Source organism: Oryzias latipes, chromosome 13, assembly GCF_002234675.1.
Source record: "Oryzias latipes chromosome 13, ASM223467v1".
NCBI lineage: Eukaryota > Metazoa > Chordata > Actinopteri > Beloniformes > Adrianichthyidae > Oryzias > Oryzias latipes.
The window spans coordinates 17,770,378-17,788,321 of NC_019871.2; the positions used below are offsets into that span (position 1 = coordinate 17,770,378).

A 17,944-nucleotide genomic window follows, 5' to 3' on the forward strand; every position below is an offset into this window, starting at 1 on the left:
GAAGGAACACTCCTCCCTGTTCGAAAGACTCCCAGTGCTGCAAAAAGCAGCAGAAACCAAAATCACATTATGGACATGCATTCAGAAAAAAATATCCACATAAGTTACTTTTCTGCTTACCCTTAAAAGTATGTAAGAATGATTCAGACAATTCTTCTGCATCTCCAACATGTCAACTGCATTTTTCGTTACCTATGTAAAAAGCTGAACTTTTTGTCGAAACGTGAACCTGTTTTTGGTCGGCCTTCTGTTGGCATAACAGGCATTTAAGTTGTCATGATAGCAGCACAACTGGTTCCTCAAGAACGTAGTCAGACATTTACTATCCTAACAGCATTTGAATCTTCAATCAGGAAATTTGTCGTAAAGACATTGTTTTAAACACTTTAAATCAACCAAGTTAAAGAGAACACTTTTCAATAATGTCCAGGATATACATCAATTTCTGGCAGGCATGTAGTCACATAGAGACTTGTCACATGACATATTCAACCAAGTACAGTCACATGCTCTGTGGCCAACAACAGCTTTTTTTTGTTTGTTTCCTCCTTGCTAACATTCAAATAGCATTTATCAGAATACATGTATTACTGCCATGACTAAGTTTGACTCATGAGAGTGGGTTATATGCAATCCCAGTGCAGAGAAAAAGAAAAATGAAAAAGGTTATCAAACATAAGTTAATATATTCCCTGATCATCGCTGATCATTAGATAATAAACTAACTGGTTTGAGTTTCAGTGACTCATTCACTCAAAAGTTGTGGAACACTTTTCACTCAAACTCAGGTGTTCGTGAATAAGACAGTCTTTTTGCACAGTGGTGACCTAGAACATGATAGTGAGAAAAAAAACAACAGCTGACAACTTATTCTTTCTGGAAGTGATGCAGTTGTGGTTGTTTTGTAAAGTTTTTGGGATAATAAAAGTTGAGTGTACCCCGCCTTTGCTTGACATTGGCTGAAATAAGCTTCAGCGACCCAGTAACTCCGAAAGGGATTAAGCAGGTTTAGAAAATGGATAAGAACATTCACAAATCAGACTAGACTTTGTCCTTGCTGTTTGTATTTCCTCATATCAGTAGGTCAAAGATTTCTGCCTCCTGCCAAATCAATACTTGGTGCCTACCTGCTGCTCTGTTCCTTTGTGCTTTATTTTCCTGAGCAAAAACTGAAACTCTTGAGAATGAAAACAGATATTGGTGGCTATTGCGGGAAGTATGTTTTGTTTTGTAAAAAAAAAAAAAAAAAGGGACAGTAATCAATTCTTTACCGGACAACACACCCTACAACTCTTCCTGAAAATGCAGTATTAGTCACTGGAATATACAAGACATGTAAATATATGATAATGTGTGCGTGTACAGAATAAGAAGTTGCTAAGAAAATCCCAATGATTTGTGCAGATTTGAGGGGAAAATGTTGACCAAATGTTTTTCTGTGCTGCTTCACTTGAGAAGCTACAGAAGATGAAAATATTCAACTTCTAGATTTACACTTCCCGTAACAAGTGACTAATGTTCACAGTTGTACATACAGTTTAAAAGGTGTGCAGGTTTGTACATGTCTTACCGTAAAACCACCAGGGTGGTACAAATAAACCACTTTTCTTTCACATGCTTTTGAAACAGAAACCTTGAGAGCAGCTTGAGGGGGCTCCACCCACAAACTGTTTGGTCACCATGAAACCTGAGGAAGAGGGAGGGTCATCCGGGAAGATAGACTGGGAGTGGCCTATAAGAGAATTATAAATACTGTGAAGCAAAGTAGGACCGTGAGCCGTGGATTCACTGCTGAGCCTTTTTCAGTGACCAAAGGAATATAACATTTCCAAAATGCTTGACGATTTTCTTGCAAAGGTGAGTCACTTATAAAATACTGTTCATCTCTTCTTAAGCTTTGGGTACATTGGCTTTATACATTCTTTTTCAATTGTTTACTTCCATTATTCCATTATTCCGTATTAAAAATAAAAGCAGGTATACCTGTGGCAATAGGACAAAGTGTTTAAATTAGGGATGTCTCGATCAGAATGTTTTGGTCCTGATCCAATTCAGAGTCATTCCATTTTTTGAAGCCCGATGTAAAACTTTTGTAAAGCATAGAGAAAAAAAATGAAAAAAATGTGATAAACAGATCCAGGATGGCCCCTATTTTTATTTCTTCAACTTTCTTTCTTTCACTTTTAAAAAGAGCACCAATGTGAATTAGCTTGAAAAATAACCTAGTAAACTGGTAAAAGTAGGTGATAATTAGTCATGTGATAAGGTTTGCTGACTGTAGCTTTAGTATCTTCAGAGCTGTGAAGCATTTCTGATCAAATCTGATTCACTGCTCCATTAAAAATTCAAAACAAAGACTTTCTTCTTCCAAAATTATTGTTGTAAATGTGACCATTTATTAGTTTCTGTTGTTTTTGACATTTTCGATTTTTTTATTTTTTTTATTTAGTTCAATTTTTATTTTTTTATGTCGTTTTCCCAGATGTTGCACTTTGCAGTTGGCAGAATGGAGAGCGCCGTTCTCATTCAAAATAATCAAAAACCTGATTTTTATTTCTTTTGAAATGTTTTTGTAGGTCATGGTTTGTGTTCAGAGGAATCAATGGAGACATTAACTGTCAGTTTTAAATCTTCAATAAGTTTTTGTACTGTGCTGCACTATATGGCAGTAAAATGTCGCGAACCGTTCATGATATGAAAACTTCTACTTGGGCATTTTTTTAAAACAATAAGATTGAAATATACCGCGCTGATCAAAATAATAAAATAATAATAATAAATATCGTTGATAACTGATACTGGTCGAGTTTGCAACTATGTGATTTTGCCCAATTTCTGATGACGTGATCGGATCAAGTGGTCCCTAGTTTATATACATGCTTTGCACTTTTGCCACAGGTAATTCATGTTTTTGATGATCAAAACAAACATTTTGAGCAGAATAAAAATGTTTTTAAATGTTTTTTTTCTTGCAGCATTTTATGACCATAAAAAAGCAGTGCTAAGCTGTATCTTTATTAAAGATCTTACATGGACATTTTTGTTGTGTTACTCTTTTTGTTGCGCATACATTGACATTAGATTCAGATTCAAACTTTCATTAATGCATGGTAAACACAAGAAGTGCATTTAATTAGGTCTGAGTGCAAATTACATCTGAAAACCACTTTTCAGTGAAAAATATTAGATTTTATAAGCAATAAATTTAAAGTTTCAAAGATCCTACTTGAACCATTTCCTTGTACTGTTGATAGAATTTGACTTGCTAATAACATCCCTGGTTGCAGTTAAACAAATACCTCATATGTCTGTTTCAGAACATTCTGCAGCTGACTTTGAGCGAGCCCCTGCTCCCCACACAGTCTCAAGTCAAAGTCTCAGAGGAAAGGAGCCGGAACGAGTCAGCCTCCTTCTTCTTACCCTCCTCCCAGATCTCCTCTTCAAGCCTTAGCTTGAGCACTGAGCATGGAAATACCAGTGAGAGTGAGAGCTCTTTGTTATCACCAAATGTCTGGAGTCACGTTCCCATCTCAAACCAAAAGGAGCTCTCCTTCCGTCCTGATCGCTCCATGAGCCTGACTGAGTCTAGCAGCGACCTGTTCTCGTTCTTTGAACAGCTCAGGACCAGTGAGCTGTTTCCTCGAGGCCCTTCCTCTACTGTGGCCCCCCCTCCGGGGTTCGCACCCTCATCAAACCTTCAAGCTCAGGTTCAGCCAATGCTGTCACCTAACCGTTACAAAACTGAGCTGTGCCGTGGCTTTCAGGAGACTGGCAGTTGCAAGTACGGCAGTAAGTGCCAGTTTGCCCATGGAGAGGCAGAACTGCGTGGTCTGTACCGTCACCCCAAGTACAAGACAGAGCCCTGCAGAACCTTCTACAACTTTGGCTATTGTCCCTATGGCCCACGCTGCCACTTCATTCATGAAGAGAAAATAGCTGGGGCGCCTTTATCGTCCAGCAAATTCCAGCGCAAACCAATCCCATCATCATCTGGTGGTCACAACCCTCGTCACCAGCTCAGGCAAAGTCTCAGCTTTGCTGGCTTCATGGGCTCATTACGCAGCGCATCTCCACCATCACTTTGCTCAACCTTTAATGATGTAAACCTGGCATTTAGCCGCGCTCCTTCAGTTTCTCCTCCTCCTCCTCCTCCTCCTGCTCCCCTTTCTCCAGTATTTGGACAGTCTGTGCACCGGGACGCAACAGCATCCCACTTTGACACCCGTCACCTTGGCACCGGGAGTGGTGACATCCACAGCATTCCACTAACCTTGAAGCCAAAAGTGTCACGCTGCAACAGCAGTCATATGTTCACCAGCATGGAGGACAGGCCTCAAGATAGCACCACACTGTTTCCTAGTTTTGGCAACCACAGAGAACTTGTTAAACCTCCAGGATTGCAACGTTTCTCTTCTGAGGACTCCCTGGAGGACAGCTACAGCAGCAGCTCCAGCGGAACAGACTCTCCTACGTTTGATAAATCTGCCAACAAGAGGCTGATGGTTTTTGAGCGTCTATCCCTGTCTGACTAAATAGATTTGGAAAAAGAGAATAAGGAACAACTACATGGGGTGTGGGCTACTATCAAAAAGAATTGTGTGCTAAAATAATAACACAGAGATCTTAAACTTAAGAAAAAAACATATCTTTTACAAACTGCATATGCTGAATCTTAAGTATTTAAATGCTATCTAACTCTACTATGATACATGAAAATATGTAGCCTTAGATTTTGTATATGTACATGACTTTTGTATATGATCTTCCATGAGACTTGTCTATTTCTGGATCATAGTTATCGAAATCTGCAACAATCAAAAAGCTTTTTGTGGTAGTAATCAATAATGCTTAGCCTAAATATTTTTGTTGCCGCACAGCTTTTTTATTCAATGTGCCACAATTAGGATGTTTGACTCAGTAGCCTTAATCATCCAGACCGGACACGTGTCATGGTTGTGCACTTTAAAGCTGATTCAGATGGTAGAGTTTCTCTCTACAGCATTCAAACTTCATCCCGTACTATAGTCTGTATATGGGTGTTTGGCAGTAAGTCAGCATGTGTTGAGATGTGTTTTGAGAGAAAACGTTCCAAAATGGAAACTGTACAAATAGAAAAAAAAAAAGAAGTATGTCAAAGAGTTTTTCCTGACATACCTGATGAGACTTAGTCCTGTAGCTAAATGCTGTTGTTTTGACAGTTTGCAAATTGCACACATCCGTTTGTTAGCCTGGTTCAGGGAACACCACAGTATTCCATTTGGTTGTTGTTTGCCTTGTGTTGTTTAACTTATGCTATTATATTTATTGTAATATTTATTTTTGCTTAAAAAAAGAAAAATATATTTTGTACTTTATTTATGTAAAATTATAGATCAAGCTTTGTTAAATATCAATGTGAGGAAAGCAGTAAAAAGAGAGCCTTATATTTTTAATTGCCTGAAATGAATTTGAATAGATTTCTAAATAAAATTGATTTTGCATCTCTTTGTATTGTGTATGTTGGTTTATCCCACACAGTAAGCCACATTCCCTCATCCACAACTTATGTCATTTTTTGGAAATTAAAATTGTTTAAATCCATCAGGTAAGGCATAAGACAGCCTTTTTGAGGAAAATAATACATGTCCATAGAAAAACTATCATGGGACTTCATTGACAAGCCAACATGTGCACAATATTATTATTTCTGTTAGAAAGTGGAGGAAACCAAGCCTTTCAAGACCATCAGATTAATTTTGTGATCAAAATCTACCTGTTACCTAAACTGTATTTTCTTACTAGGTAGGGAAAGATGCTAGAGTACCAACGATAATCAGGCAGTTGCCAATGCTTGAAGATTATATTTCTTGACCAAGACTAGGAAAAAAAACAGAAGAAAACCAACTATTCCCACTAATAGCCTATTCTAATAATACCAAAGGCCAAAGTGTGGCAACATTTTTATTCCAGTAAAAAATTCTGGTAAATGTTTTGCAACATTTTTATGAATCTAACTTCTTCAATTTACTCTGTGAGGAGTGCTTACTCCCTTTATTTCACTTCTGCACTTTAATGAGAACCAAATGAATCCCTTTTAAAAGGGACCAGTATTCAACTCCACATTCACACTTGTCAAAAAAAGATTGTCTGAACATACGATGATGCAAATGATAGCATGTGTTTGCCCTTTGAAAATATTTGTGTTTGAAAAACAGGTTATTCTTACAGCCAAAGTGCCGAAAAAGAAAAGAAAAAAGAAGTCGTGTTCATTCATTTTTGACCTCCGCCGACATGTCAGGCTTCCAGATAGAGGACCCAAGCTTGGAAGAGAAACCACCTGTGGACGCCGAGAAGTATGTGTGTATTTCTTTATCTTCTTTTCCTATATAATATTTTATTTTTAAACTTTTTTTTTGTTTTGATTGGTTAAAAGAAATTGAACACAACACAAAACATTTTGTCACATTGCAAATTTTACCTAACACTTGTGATATATTTCAGCATAAACCATTTACTTATTTTCAGTCTAGTTCTCTCTCCTATAAACGTGCTTAAATGTAACCCTTCCAATTTCATTTGCTATAGATTTTACATCAATAAACCTCAACAAATGTCAAAACCGAACATTGAATCTTTATACATTGTTCCTCTTTAAAGCAACTGCAGGATGTGTTGCTATGGTGATGGACAATGACCACAGTGTAAACACAAAACCCAGACAGAAGAGATCAGCAAGCATTTGTGTACTTGCTTAAAAACATCAAACATAGAGCCGGCTCCTGAAACAGAAGTGCAACTTTTAATAATGCCACTGTGCTTTAAATCTTAGAAAATTAAAATATTAGCTAGTTTTGTTCTGAAGCGTGCATATAATTTAGAATAGAATTACTTTTTTTAAAGACTCATGTTGATTTCTTATGTCCAATTTTGTCCCGAGTCATTCAACATAAAAGCTATCACCACTTATGAGCAGTTAATGATTAACTAAAAAAGCTACTCCTAGTGTTCTTTTTCCAAGACGCCTGATCATAAGCTGTAACACACGTACACACACCTCAAGGCCAGTTAATGCGAATAAACAAACTATGGACTTTGAAGGTAATAGATGCTTGGACATAATGTTATCTTAAGACAGAAAATCAGATGAGAAAATAGAGCAGAAGGGCATCTGTACACTTGCGCAATAGAGAGTAAAGTGTAACATAGTTGCTACTTAAAGAATAAACCTTAAAAAAATCACTTCACCTTCTAATAATACAACTACATGCAATATGTGTTTGTGCCCCTGTAAACACGAAATTCATTGTGTTCTTTAGTTTAAACCGAGCATCAGAATGGGGAAGAAAGGTGATTTAAGTGACTTTTAACGTGGTATGGTTGCTGGTGCTCGACGGGCTGGTCTATTTCAGAAACTGCTGTTCTACTGGGATTTTCACTCACAACCATCTCTAGGGTTTACAGAGAATGGTCAGAAAAATAGAGAATATCCAGTGAGCAACAGTTCTGTGGATGGAAACGCCTTGTTGACACCAGAGGTCAGAGTAGAATGGCCAAACTGGTTCCAGCTGATAGAAGGACAACAGGAACTCAAATAACTTCTGGTTACAACCAAGAAAAGCATATCTGAACTCACAACATGTCCAATCCTGAGGCAGATCATAATAATCATGGATTGGATTTATCTGTGCTTTCCCAGACGCTCAAAGCGCTTACAATGTGTACCCATTATTCATTCACTCCTCAGTCATGCATGGTGATGGTAGCTACTAATGTAGCCACAGCTGGCCTGGGGCAGACTGACAGGCTGCCAGTACGCACCTACCTTCCGACACCAATGGAGCCACACTGGAGGCAAAGAGTGTCTTGCCCTAGGAGGGTAAAGTCTCCAAGGACACAGCAGATTACTGGGGGAGCGGGGATTGAACCACCAACCCTTTGATCATTGGCTGACCTGCTAAACCACAGCTGACAACAAAAACAAAAGACCACACTGGGTGCCACTCCTGTCAGCTAAGAACGGGAAACTGAGGCTACAATTCACACAAGCTCTCCAAAATTGGACAATAGAAGATTGGAAAATGTTTCCTGGTCTGAGGAGTCTCCATGTCTGCTGCCACATTCAGATGGTAGGGTCAGAATTTGGCATCAACAACATGAAAGCATCGATCCATCCTGCCTTGTATCAAAAGTTCAGGCTGGTGGTTTAATGGTGTGGGGGATATTTCCTTGGCACACTTTGGGTCCCTTAGTACCAATTGAGAATGGTTACAGCGCTAAAGCCTATTTTTTCTGTCAATCTCTATCCTTTGACCACAGTGTACCATCTACTTACAGCAAGATAAGTCATAAAGCTGAAAGGTTGTTTTCTTGAATATGACAATAAGTTCACTGGCCTCAAACGGCCTCCACAGTCACCAGATCTCAACCCAATAGATGAACTTTGGAATGTGGTGGAAGGGAAGATTGGTATCATAGATGGCAGCCGACAAATCTGCAACAACTGTGTGATGTTATCATGTCAATATGAATGTTTCCAGTACCTTCTTGAATCTGTCACCATGAATTAAGGCAGTTCTGAAGGCAAAAAGGGGTCCAACCCGGTACTAGCAAGGTGTATCTAGTGAGTGTGAATCAACAGAACCCAAGTAATAACACTGGATGAAATGGAAGTCAAAGCTGAAACTCAAAGAACACATGATAAAATAATTCAAACCTTTGTTGCATATTTTTTTAGCAACAGTTTATGGGTATGTTCATTTATATGCATATTTCTGTAAGACCCATTTCCTGTTAAGGCTCACTCACTCACTACACTTTAAATGTATTTTATACACTTTTTGAAGCAGGGCATGTCACAACACTTTTTATTAAGGCAGAATGATGCACTCAAGTTAGTAACATGGAACATTTGCCAATTATTGTTTTCTTTCTTTTTTATTTCATACAAAGAGTGAGAGAGCCAGACAGCTCTGAAGTAATACGAGAAACATAACAGAATTGATGAGCCTAGAGGGAAAAGAGAGGAAGAAATACTTGAGTTGTGATATCACAACTACGTAAGGGAAGTGTTGACCTTTTATAGCCATGTTCCTTCTGTGCAACATTCCTCAGCTGCAGGCTGCAGTCTACCCCTCCCCCTCCTGTCCTTTTTTTCTGACGCAAACACAAAAGAGAACAGAAGGAGGAGACAGAGGAGGAGGAGGAAGAGCAACATCGGACAGAAGTAGGTAACATTTGATTGGGAGAAGGCCAAAAAAAATAAAACACCCCCTCAATTGGCTTTCTTAACTTCTGTTTTGCTCCTACTCCACATATCCTTTCTGAACTTTTACTTTCGCCAAAGTTGGGGCCAGAGTTAAGGTGAATTGGCACAACTGCACCACATTTTTTACTCATTTGTGAACTCAAATGCAACCTTTCTAATACAGAACTCTCAAAAGAGTTTGACAGATTTTGATACTAAGAACTCAGAACTTGTGAAAAAAAGTCAACATATCAACAAACAGTGGACAGTGTTAAAAAACCAGTTGTTTCTTGTTTCACAAGAAAGAAGTGAATCTATAGTGATCACGGACAAAGTGCTTTGCAAAGTAGAACCAGCACCAACCTGCTTTAATGATAAACAAAATTGTCTTACAGAGATGGTTTATAAAGTAAAGATGGTGAATACAGTAACAACTTTTAAGCATGATAAAATATTTGGACTTAAAAAAAATGACAAAAGTGCTTCTTAATGGTTATTCAGTCAACTGTGCCTACCACTCATTGAAAGTAATCATTAATGACATTGTAAAAGAACAAACTAACTTCAATCCAAATGCTAAAAAAGTTGAGAAGTTTTACATTTGGAATAAAAAACAAGTCCCAAAAATGAGTCCCATCTGCTAAATAAGCCAATTAAGAATTTTAAAATAACTAGAACAGAAAAAACAAAAGCCAAAAAGTTAAATATCTATAACAGATCCAGGTGACTGATAGCGAGCATTTTTTCAATATCAGAGTCAGTAAGAAAAGAGATGTCTTTGAGTGGTTATGTCTCTCAGATATAACGATGAGTAGCAGCTCTTTCTTTTTAAACAGACTTAAAAGAGTCTTAAAGTTTCACTCCAATCATATTTTGATCTGTTATAAAATTGTTCCCAGTGGTCTTTTAATGATGGATAAGATGTTTTTAGGCAAAATCATAAAAACCTGTGTCATTTTCTAGAACATAATTTTTTAGCGCGGCAGGAGTTCATCGGAAATTCTCTAAGTTGTGGGCGGGACTGCGGAAGTAGGCCTCTGCTGATTTCTCATAAATCATCAGTTTACAATCTCTCCCACTAGTTTACAGCCCCTCACAATCCCAACCTAACATGAGTGGTGCATTAAAAATGGCGAGCAGTATTGGAGCTATCCAGCTGTACAGTTTGGAGACAGATCATGAGAAAAATGCTACAAGAACATGTTAAAAACACAAAGAACGTCATTTTCATTGGAGTGAGTCTTAAAAAAAAGTTTGTGAAATATTTTAAAAGTAATGTACCTTTTATCAAATTGCAGAGGCTTTGCAACTCTCATCTACAGAACAGAACATGATCAATGAGTCAAAAAACTAAAAAAATAATCATTTTAGTAGGAAGCCAGAGATCATTATTGAATTTTCATGTTTTGTTTTTTTTCCATCAGATTACCACTGAATCAATGAACAACATAATTAAGTGGAATACTGCCAGAAATCATCTCGTATTTCATCAGAACTATGCAAAACAATACTCTGCATGTGCAGCAACAACATTACTTAATGTTGTTTGGATGGCCTTCTCCTGTTACACAAAATCATCTGTTAAAGACCGATTCTGATTAAAAATCGGCTTGGCGTTCTTTACATGTTTTTGTGGCATTTTTCTAATGATATGAAGAAAAGGCTAAAAGGTTAAAATTGCATAGACGCAAAAAAGCAGTTGGAAAAAGCTTGTAGGTGTGATGTGGAATCTACTGAAGCAGGACAAGCTCCCTGCTCTGCTCCATTGTGATGCATCTGCTTGCAGACGACTAAATCCATGTACGTCTTCGTTTTCCTCATCTGAGCTAGTATTTAGCTCAAAACTATCATTCAACTGCCACTCGCCATTTTTTGTTGCAACAGTTATGTTAGGTAGGGTTTGTGAGGGGCTGTAAGCCAGCAGGAAAGTGTGTAAACACATGGATGATGGGAAGGGGTCAGGCTTACTTTGCGCCAACTGTCCCACCCACAACTCAGAGGTGAAATTCTAATGAACTACTGCCGCTCTGCAAGGAACTACTGGTACGTCTTATAGAAAACATCATAGGTTTTTTGGTTTTAACTAAAAACTGCAAAATCGTAATTAAAACACCACAGGAAAAATTTTGAAAATAGATCAAAAGTTGATCAGCGTAGAATTTTAAAGTCTATGTTCCAACATGTTGGGCAGAACAGGAAAGTCCCTTCGGTAAGTTTCACATCTACTTACGCTAATAAAGCAGATCTTTCACAATAGACTGTTTCATACATGTTCACAGCACACTTCCTATTTATGCATAACATCTGTATATGCTTCTCTTTTTAAGTTCACATTTCCTGTTTTTTGTTCTTTTTTTAAAATGGTCTGAACTAAGATGTGGTCGGTAGCTTTGTCAATAACAGCTTTTCAATAAAGAAATAAAATAAAATAATAGCATCTTGACCAAAATGTCAAATTACAAGTTAATGTTCTCTTCGATGTTAATTTAATCTCAAAAGACAGACTGATAATATTTATTTCTGAATTGTAGCTGCTTTCACATATGATGACTTTTCTTTTTAGGCTACACTTAAAGGCCCTTCTACACTGGCTGTGAAAGGTTAATTTTTTCTTTCTGTTTATTCAAATTGTACATTTTTTCTCTGGATTGAACAAAGCTGGGCCTTTTAAAATATCATTATATCAGACTATTCAGTTCAGATGTAAAACATTATCTCTGCCAAATACATGTTTAAGTAGTGCTGCTGAATGTAAGAAAGAATCCCAGCTCCTAGTGTCAGTCTGTATCCCTCTACCTTATCAGTGTTCTGAAGGATGGGCATTTTTTTTTTGTCAAGAGTCGTCTGATCTTGAAAAAAAAGGAAGTTGCTGAAAGGGCTGGTTTTAGTAAACTTGCAACCAAATGTGATAGTTAGCTTTGTTTTTTAACCAAAGATTAAATTACGCTGCTCACTTTCATGCCTAAGTTAGTAAAGCTGCAGTACTGCAAATGCACAAATATCATCTTGGTTTAGTGTGCAAGCATGCACACTAGAAAAAGTTCTGTATTAAGCTTGCAATACTTCTAGATGTGCCTTTTTTTATTTATTTGCAGGCACAACAAAAGTACTTACAATAATACTAGCGAAAAAGTCGCAGCACAAATAACTTAATGTGTATTACAAACTAGATAGAAGAGGTAAGAAAATGTTGTCCCCCATCTTTGTAGCAGAAATTATTTTTGAGAAAAAGTATTTGTTTTAACTATTTTTAGGGCTTTCAATTCAAAAGGAAGAAAACTACAAAACTGTCTTAAATATTGTTGTATTCTGGCTATGTCTGTTTGCAGGCCAGACAATAAACTGGAGGTTGTGACTTGTCTTGACATTTCCAATTCGGATACTGTGTTATACAATTGTTTACATTAACCGTACAATTCTAGGATTGTTGCAGTATTTTAAAATTATTTTGTTTTAAAATACAATACAATGATTCCTCCTAGACTGTTTTCAGCATGGGGGCCAGGCCCTCAGGAGGGGTTGTTGCAGCATAAAGAAATGACACCCCAACTATAGATTTTACTGCTATAAACCATTTATGAAATGGACAGTTAAATCCATCTTATGGCTGTCTGCAAGCAAAAAATGGGCAAATCCATGTAAAATCCGCAGAGTGGAAATGTTCATGCTCGTTCATGCTCGCTGCGGTGACAGCTTGTAGCAGACACGTTAACAACAGATGAGGGAAGTAAGGGGAAGTAATTTAACTGACCTTTTTCTTACCCCCCTGAACCCTGCGCAAGGGGCCAGATAGTGTTGTTCAAGTGATAAATGCTCACTCCTTGAGTGCCCGTTGCACGCCCGGCTGTTAGAAATGAGGAAATTAAACATAGTGTAGTTTGTGTGGGCGTCCTATGGGACCTTCAATATCACCTGTACGCTCCATGCATGCAGTTTTTGCGCACGGCCAGTAAGGAGCCAGTGTGAACACCTTACTATCAAATTGAGTGCTGCATAAAGGGTGTGTAAGTATGTGTAAAGGCTTCTGACTATGTGTAACCCCAATCAAAGTCATATCCATCCATCCGTCTTCAGAACGCGCTGAATCCATTTTGGGGTAACAGGGCTATTAGAGAAGGAGGGTCTAAGGGCAGGGATGGCCAGTTTATCCTAGTCTGTTTAGTTTAATTTAGCCATTACCTATTGAATTCTATGACTTCATGTTCTTTAGGATTTCAAGTTTATTATACAATTATTGGTATGAAGCCCATTGAGACGACTATTGTTGTAACATTGGACTACATAAATAAAATGAAAATTAAATAGAGCCAACTCAGCTTCTGTAGGGAAAAAGAAGGGTACACTCTGAACAAGTCCCCAGTCTGTTGCAGGGGTTCACACCCACATTCACACCTAGAGGCAACTTGGAGACACCAATTAAGGCCTGTTCACACCGGGACGAATTTCGCCGGCGATTTTCGCCGACGTTTAACGCCTCGTGACTAAACAAAGGGCACCAATGTGAGTGTGCACACCGAGGCGAAAAAACGGCAAGCGCCAAAGCGTCAAAAAAAACCGCCTCGGGTTCGTTTTTTTTTTTCGACGCGTCGCGTCGAAATCTATTCGACCAATAAGAATGGCGCTTTTGCACACGTGTCTGGAGCTTCTGAAGTTACAGTAAAACACAACTTGGGGGCGCTCAAACACAAAACTGCCTTGCTGAGCACACATACCAGCGAAGAAGTTAGACGCCAAGTAGCGTCTACACTGCCGCGAAGAAATAATGACGGACATTCTTAAATATCCCATTACCAAGTACCAGTTGGAGCTACTGATGCTTGAAATATTCATGTTTTCTTTGTATGATTCTGACAAGCGCGTAAATACTTGCTCTCTTCTTCTGAGTGAAAAGCGACTTTAAGAATCGTAAAGTTGCGCAGCGCCACCTTGTGTACAGGAGTATTTCTGTTTACATTAAGCGCCATCTAATGTCAGGGAATGAAATTGCATGTTCGCTCGGCTCATCGTCAGCGAAAATCGCCTGGGTGTGAACACAAAAGACGTGGCGAAAAACGCTGGCGAATAACGCCTGGCGAATATTCGTCCCGGTGTGTACGGGCCTTTAGCCTGCGAAGCATGTATTTGTACTATGGGAGGAAGCCAGAGTGCTCGGAGAAGGCCCTTGCATGCACGAGGAGAGCAAGCAAACTCCAAACAGAAAGATCACTGCTTGGACTTGAACAAGGGCCTATTCGCTGTGATGTGAGAGCACTAACCACTGTTCCACCTGTTGCAGACCTCCCAAATCAATCAATAACTGCTTCCATGCTGTTGACCCACAGTGTTCCGGTGGAAATTACACAAAAGAAAGAGAGGTGGGAGTCTTTTCCATAGGCTGGAAAAAAAAGGAAAGGCAAGAGTTCCGAGGAAAAGTAGAGCATCTTTCAACATGGTGGACATAAGAAAGGTGGATTTCTTGTGTATTCTAGGGACCATGTGGAAAGGGAGTGAGGCTCATAGATTCGGAGTGGAGCTCAAGCTGTTTTTCCATGGAATAAATGGAAAAGGAAAGGAAGATTTTTCTGGGAGTATTGAAGTAATGATAAGTATTGTGTGTGTGATAGAAATTTAGGACAGATGAAGATGGACTTGGCTAAAAGAATAGATATGGCAATGGTTAATACACTTTTTTTTTCCCAGAAAAGAGGAGAGCAGAGTACACTCCTCCCTCCACTCCCATATTTCTTGCACAGATGTTGCATCCATAAAGAGATCAACTAATACAAAGTGTGTGACACAATCTGTCAACAGATGACTGTTTTTTCTTTTAAAAAGGAAACAGATGTTCAAATGAGCTTTTTATCATGTAAATCACAATTTCAAACATTAAACGTCTATCTTCGTCTCCTCTTCCTCTCAGCATGCCAATGGTTTTCTGTTGACCTTATTAACAAACTTTATTTTCTGCCTCTTTTTAATGACATATTCTCCTTTATGTTGCTCAGACTGGAAAGTTGGCACTAGAGACATCCGTCCATGTGAGGTTTAGGGAAGGACTTGCTGACTTTCATACACTGCAAATATTCACGTATGTAAAAAGAGGAAGCACAGGATTTTTTATAATTCTTTGCTGACTGTTTTTGGTTCCTTGACAACAGGTTGTTGAGCTTTTCTGCCGTGGCAGGAATGCCTTGCCCTCTCTTAGTTTATCTCTTAGAAGAACATAGATCTTGGACTCAATGTAACCCTACCTTTGAATGTGCATCAAAGTGTGTCTACAGCTCTTTCGATGTCGCTTAGTAACTATTATGCACAAATAAGGCACAGGAAATAGATCATTATTTGGACTGTTGCTCAGTTTAAAAAGGTCATTTAACACATGGACCTTTTTGGATTACACTTAAGCTTGGTTTATACGGAATGATTTTTGTGCCATTATTCCACGCACTGTTTAAGCGTAAAACGCATACAATTTTGTGTGATCAAAAAATTATTTTGTACTTGAAACAGAAAAATGTGCTTGAAACTCAAAAACATGTGACAACAAACCAAATTACTCTTGAAACTTAAAAATATGTGCAATCAAAACAATTTTCCCTAGAGAGAAATTCTCTCTTCTGCGCTTAAAGCAGAGCAGGGCACCGCATCACAAATGTGACACAAAAGCCACCCAATCTAAGACATGGACACAAAGGTTGATGCTGATTGGTCAGAAATTCTTCTAATTAGCTTGTAGACTGATCCAGGTTTGTATGAAATTGGGAGAACTGATTGCACATATTTTTGAGTTTCAAGAGTAAAATTGTTTTGTTTGCACCTGGTGCTCCCAAGCAGTCTTCTCCGCAAGGACTGTGAATGGTATCAGATAACGGTGACATAGCCATGTCCACATGAATGCCCCCAATAAAACTTACCTATAGGTCATGTCACACAGCCACTACATAAATTTTGCACATATTGCACAGATGAACATTGGTCATACGTTAATATACGTGGAAAACGTGACTAAAGTTGTGGTATTGTTTGTGACGTTTTCCCAGATGGTTCATGAACGTAGCAAGGTAAAGACACAGAAGAAGTACGAATATACCATCCCAAGAACACATACATCAATGTAAAAGTCAAATCTGTCCCAAAACTCCTGCATCACTTATGGAATTTGAACTTGAAAGGTGCGCCGTGTACCCGATACAAAACGTATACATCTGTGGTACATGTGTGAATAGTCCGTTAGACATACATGGACAAATGTGGAACGGTTGTGTAAAGCCACAAATTTGAATATGCATCGCAAAAAAATCCCACACAATTGCACAAGATTTACTTAATGATTGTGTCTAAACTATATAAAATACACATAAAGTGCATAATTTTTTAACTTACAATAGATTTTGTGCAGCACAAAACTGTATTCATGTAAAGATATCTTCGCACATCGTCAGATGACAAACACAAAAAACACTTGTGAACTATGTAGATCATACTTGTATCACAAAAGACTGACATTGCATACGTGTAAAATGAGCAAAATGTTGTGGCTTTGTGTCGCGGCCTTAAAGTATCTTAAGCTTTAAAACATATTGTTTTGAGTTAAAATTATTTCACAAAATGTATATAATTTTTAAAGCCAAATTATAAAAGGTTTGGTCAGTAAGTTCAGATATTAACACATGTAGATTGATTAAAATCTTTAACCGTCCCCGACATGTAATCAATAAGCCACCAAAGCCAAAATATCTTGGGAAGTTTACTACATGGAAATACCAACAGTGCAGGGCAGCACACTGTTGGTATTTATATCATCTGTTCCCCTTTTGGTAAATAAAATGTTACAACACATCCATCTGTCATGGTCATTGTATGTTTTCCCTTCAATCAGCTTGCGTCACTTCATATGTTTGGGTTAGATTGTTAAGAGTGATGGAAACAGAACTCAAAAATCTTACTTTAACATTTTTTATATAATACATTTATCAAAAGATTTGAGTTCCCATTGTTTTGAATAAAAATCATTCCAAGGCTTCAAATGACCTCACTTTCTTTGTGGTTCACATTGTGTATTCATTCTTCTCCTTTTTTTCCTGTTAGCCACTTTGGAAAGTTTTCCAGTAGTTATTCTGCAGTCACAAAAAATGATAAACAATCACTGTTGCTGAAACAAAGACACGGCTGTTTGTTTTGGGTTCTGCTGGATCTCTAGGAAGGACTAACACTAACCCGGGTCTAAGGTTGCACAAGCTCCCCTGTTGGCCTCTATTCCCTCACCAATTATGGCTGTTTTACATGGATATTAGTTTTAACACACTCAATTTGTACATGTAACCGGGCTTTAGAAGAGGTTTTATAATCATTTGTAATGGGTCTTCTTATAAAACTTGAGTTAGGGAATTATTCTCATCACTTAGCAGCTAAGATTTTCCGGATGGAAATTAAACAATATCGACCCCTGCTGGTAATTCAAAGGAAACACTCTGACACTTATAAATGCTGAAAAATAAAATAAGGCAACAACAGAATCGGGTTAACATGAAAAGAAAAAGGGATCTCTTCAAAAACTTTCAATGACGTAGTTGTGGCATTAATTTATTCTATTTCCAATTCCATAGCTTAATAATACACATGGCTGTTGATGCCAAATTTTAAACAATTTTGTGAAATTTTGTAATAAAGTTAAAAAAAAACAACCATAATATATATATTTCTCAAACCATGGCAAAGGAAGGCAGAACTGCAGGTCCACTG

The 17,944-nt window shown here is 38.0% G+C and overlaps 1 protein-coding gene across 1 annotated transcript; it reads left to right on the forward strand.

The window, feature by feature from the left end:
- Window positions 1–1,725: 1,725 nt before the first annotated feature.
- LOC101175179 (mRNA decay activator protein ZFP36) lies at window positions 1,726–5,485 on the forward strand. Its single transcript, XM_004075701.3, has 2 exons — window positions 1,726–1,857; window positions 3,318–5,485. The coding sequence occupies exons 1-2, from the start codon at window positions 1,834–1,836 to the stop codon at window positions 4,530–4,532; spliced, it is 1,239 nt and encodes a 412-aa protein (XP_004075749.1). The 5' UTR covers window positions 1,726–1,833; the 3' UTR covers window positions 4,533–5,485.
- Window positions 5,486–17,944: the final 12,459 nt, after the last annotated feature.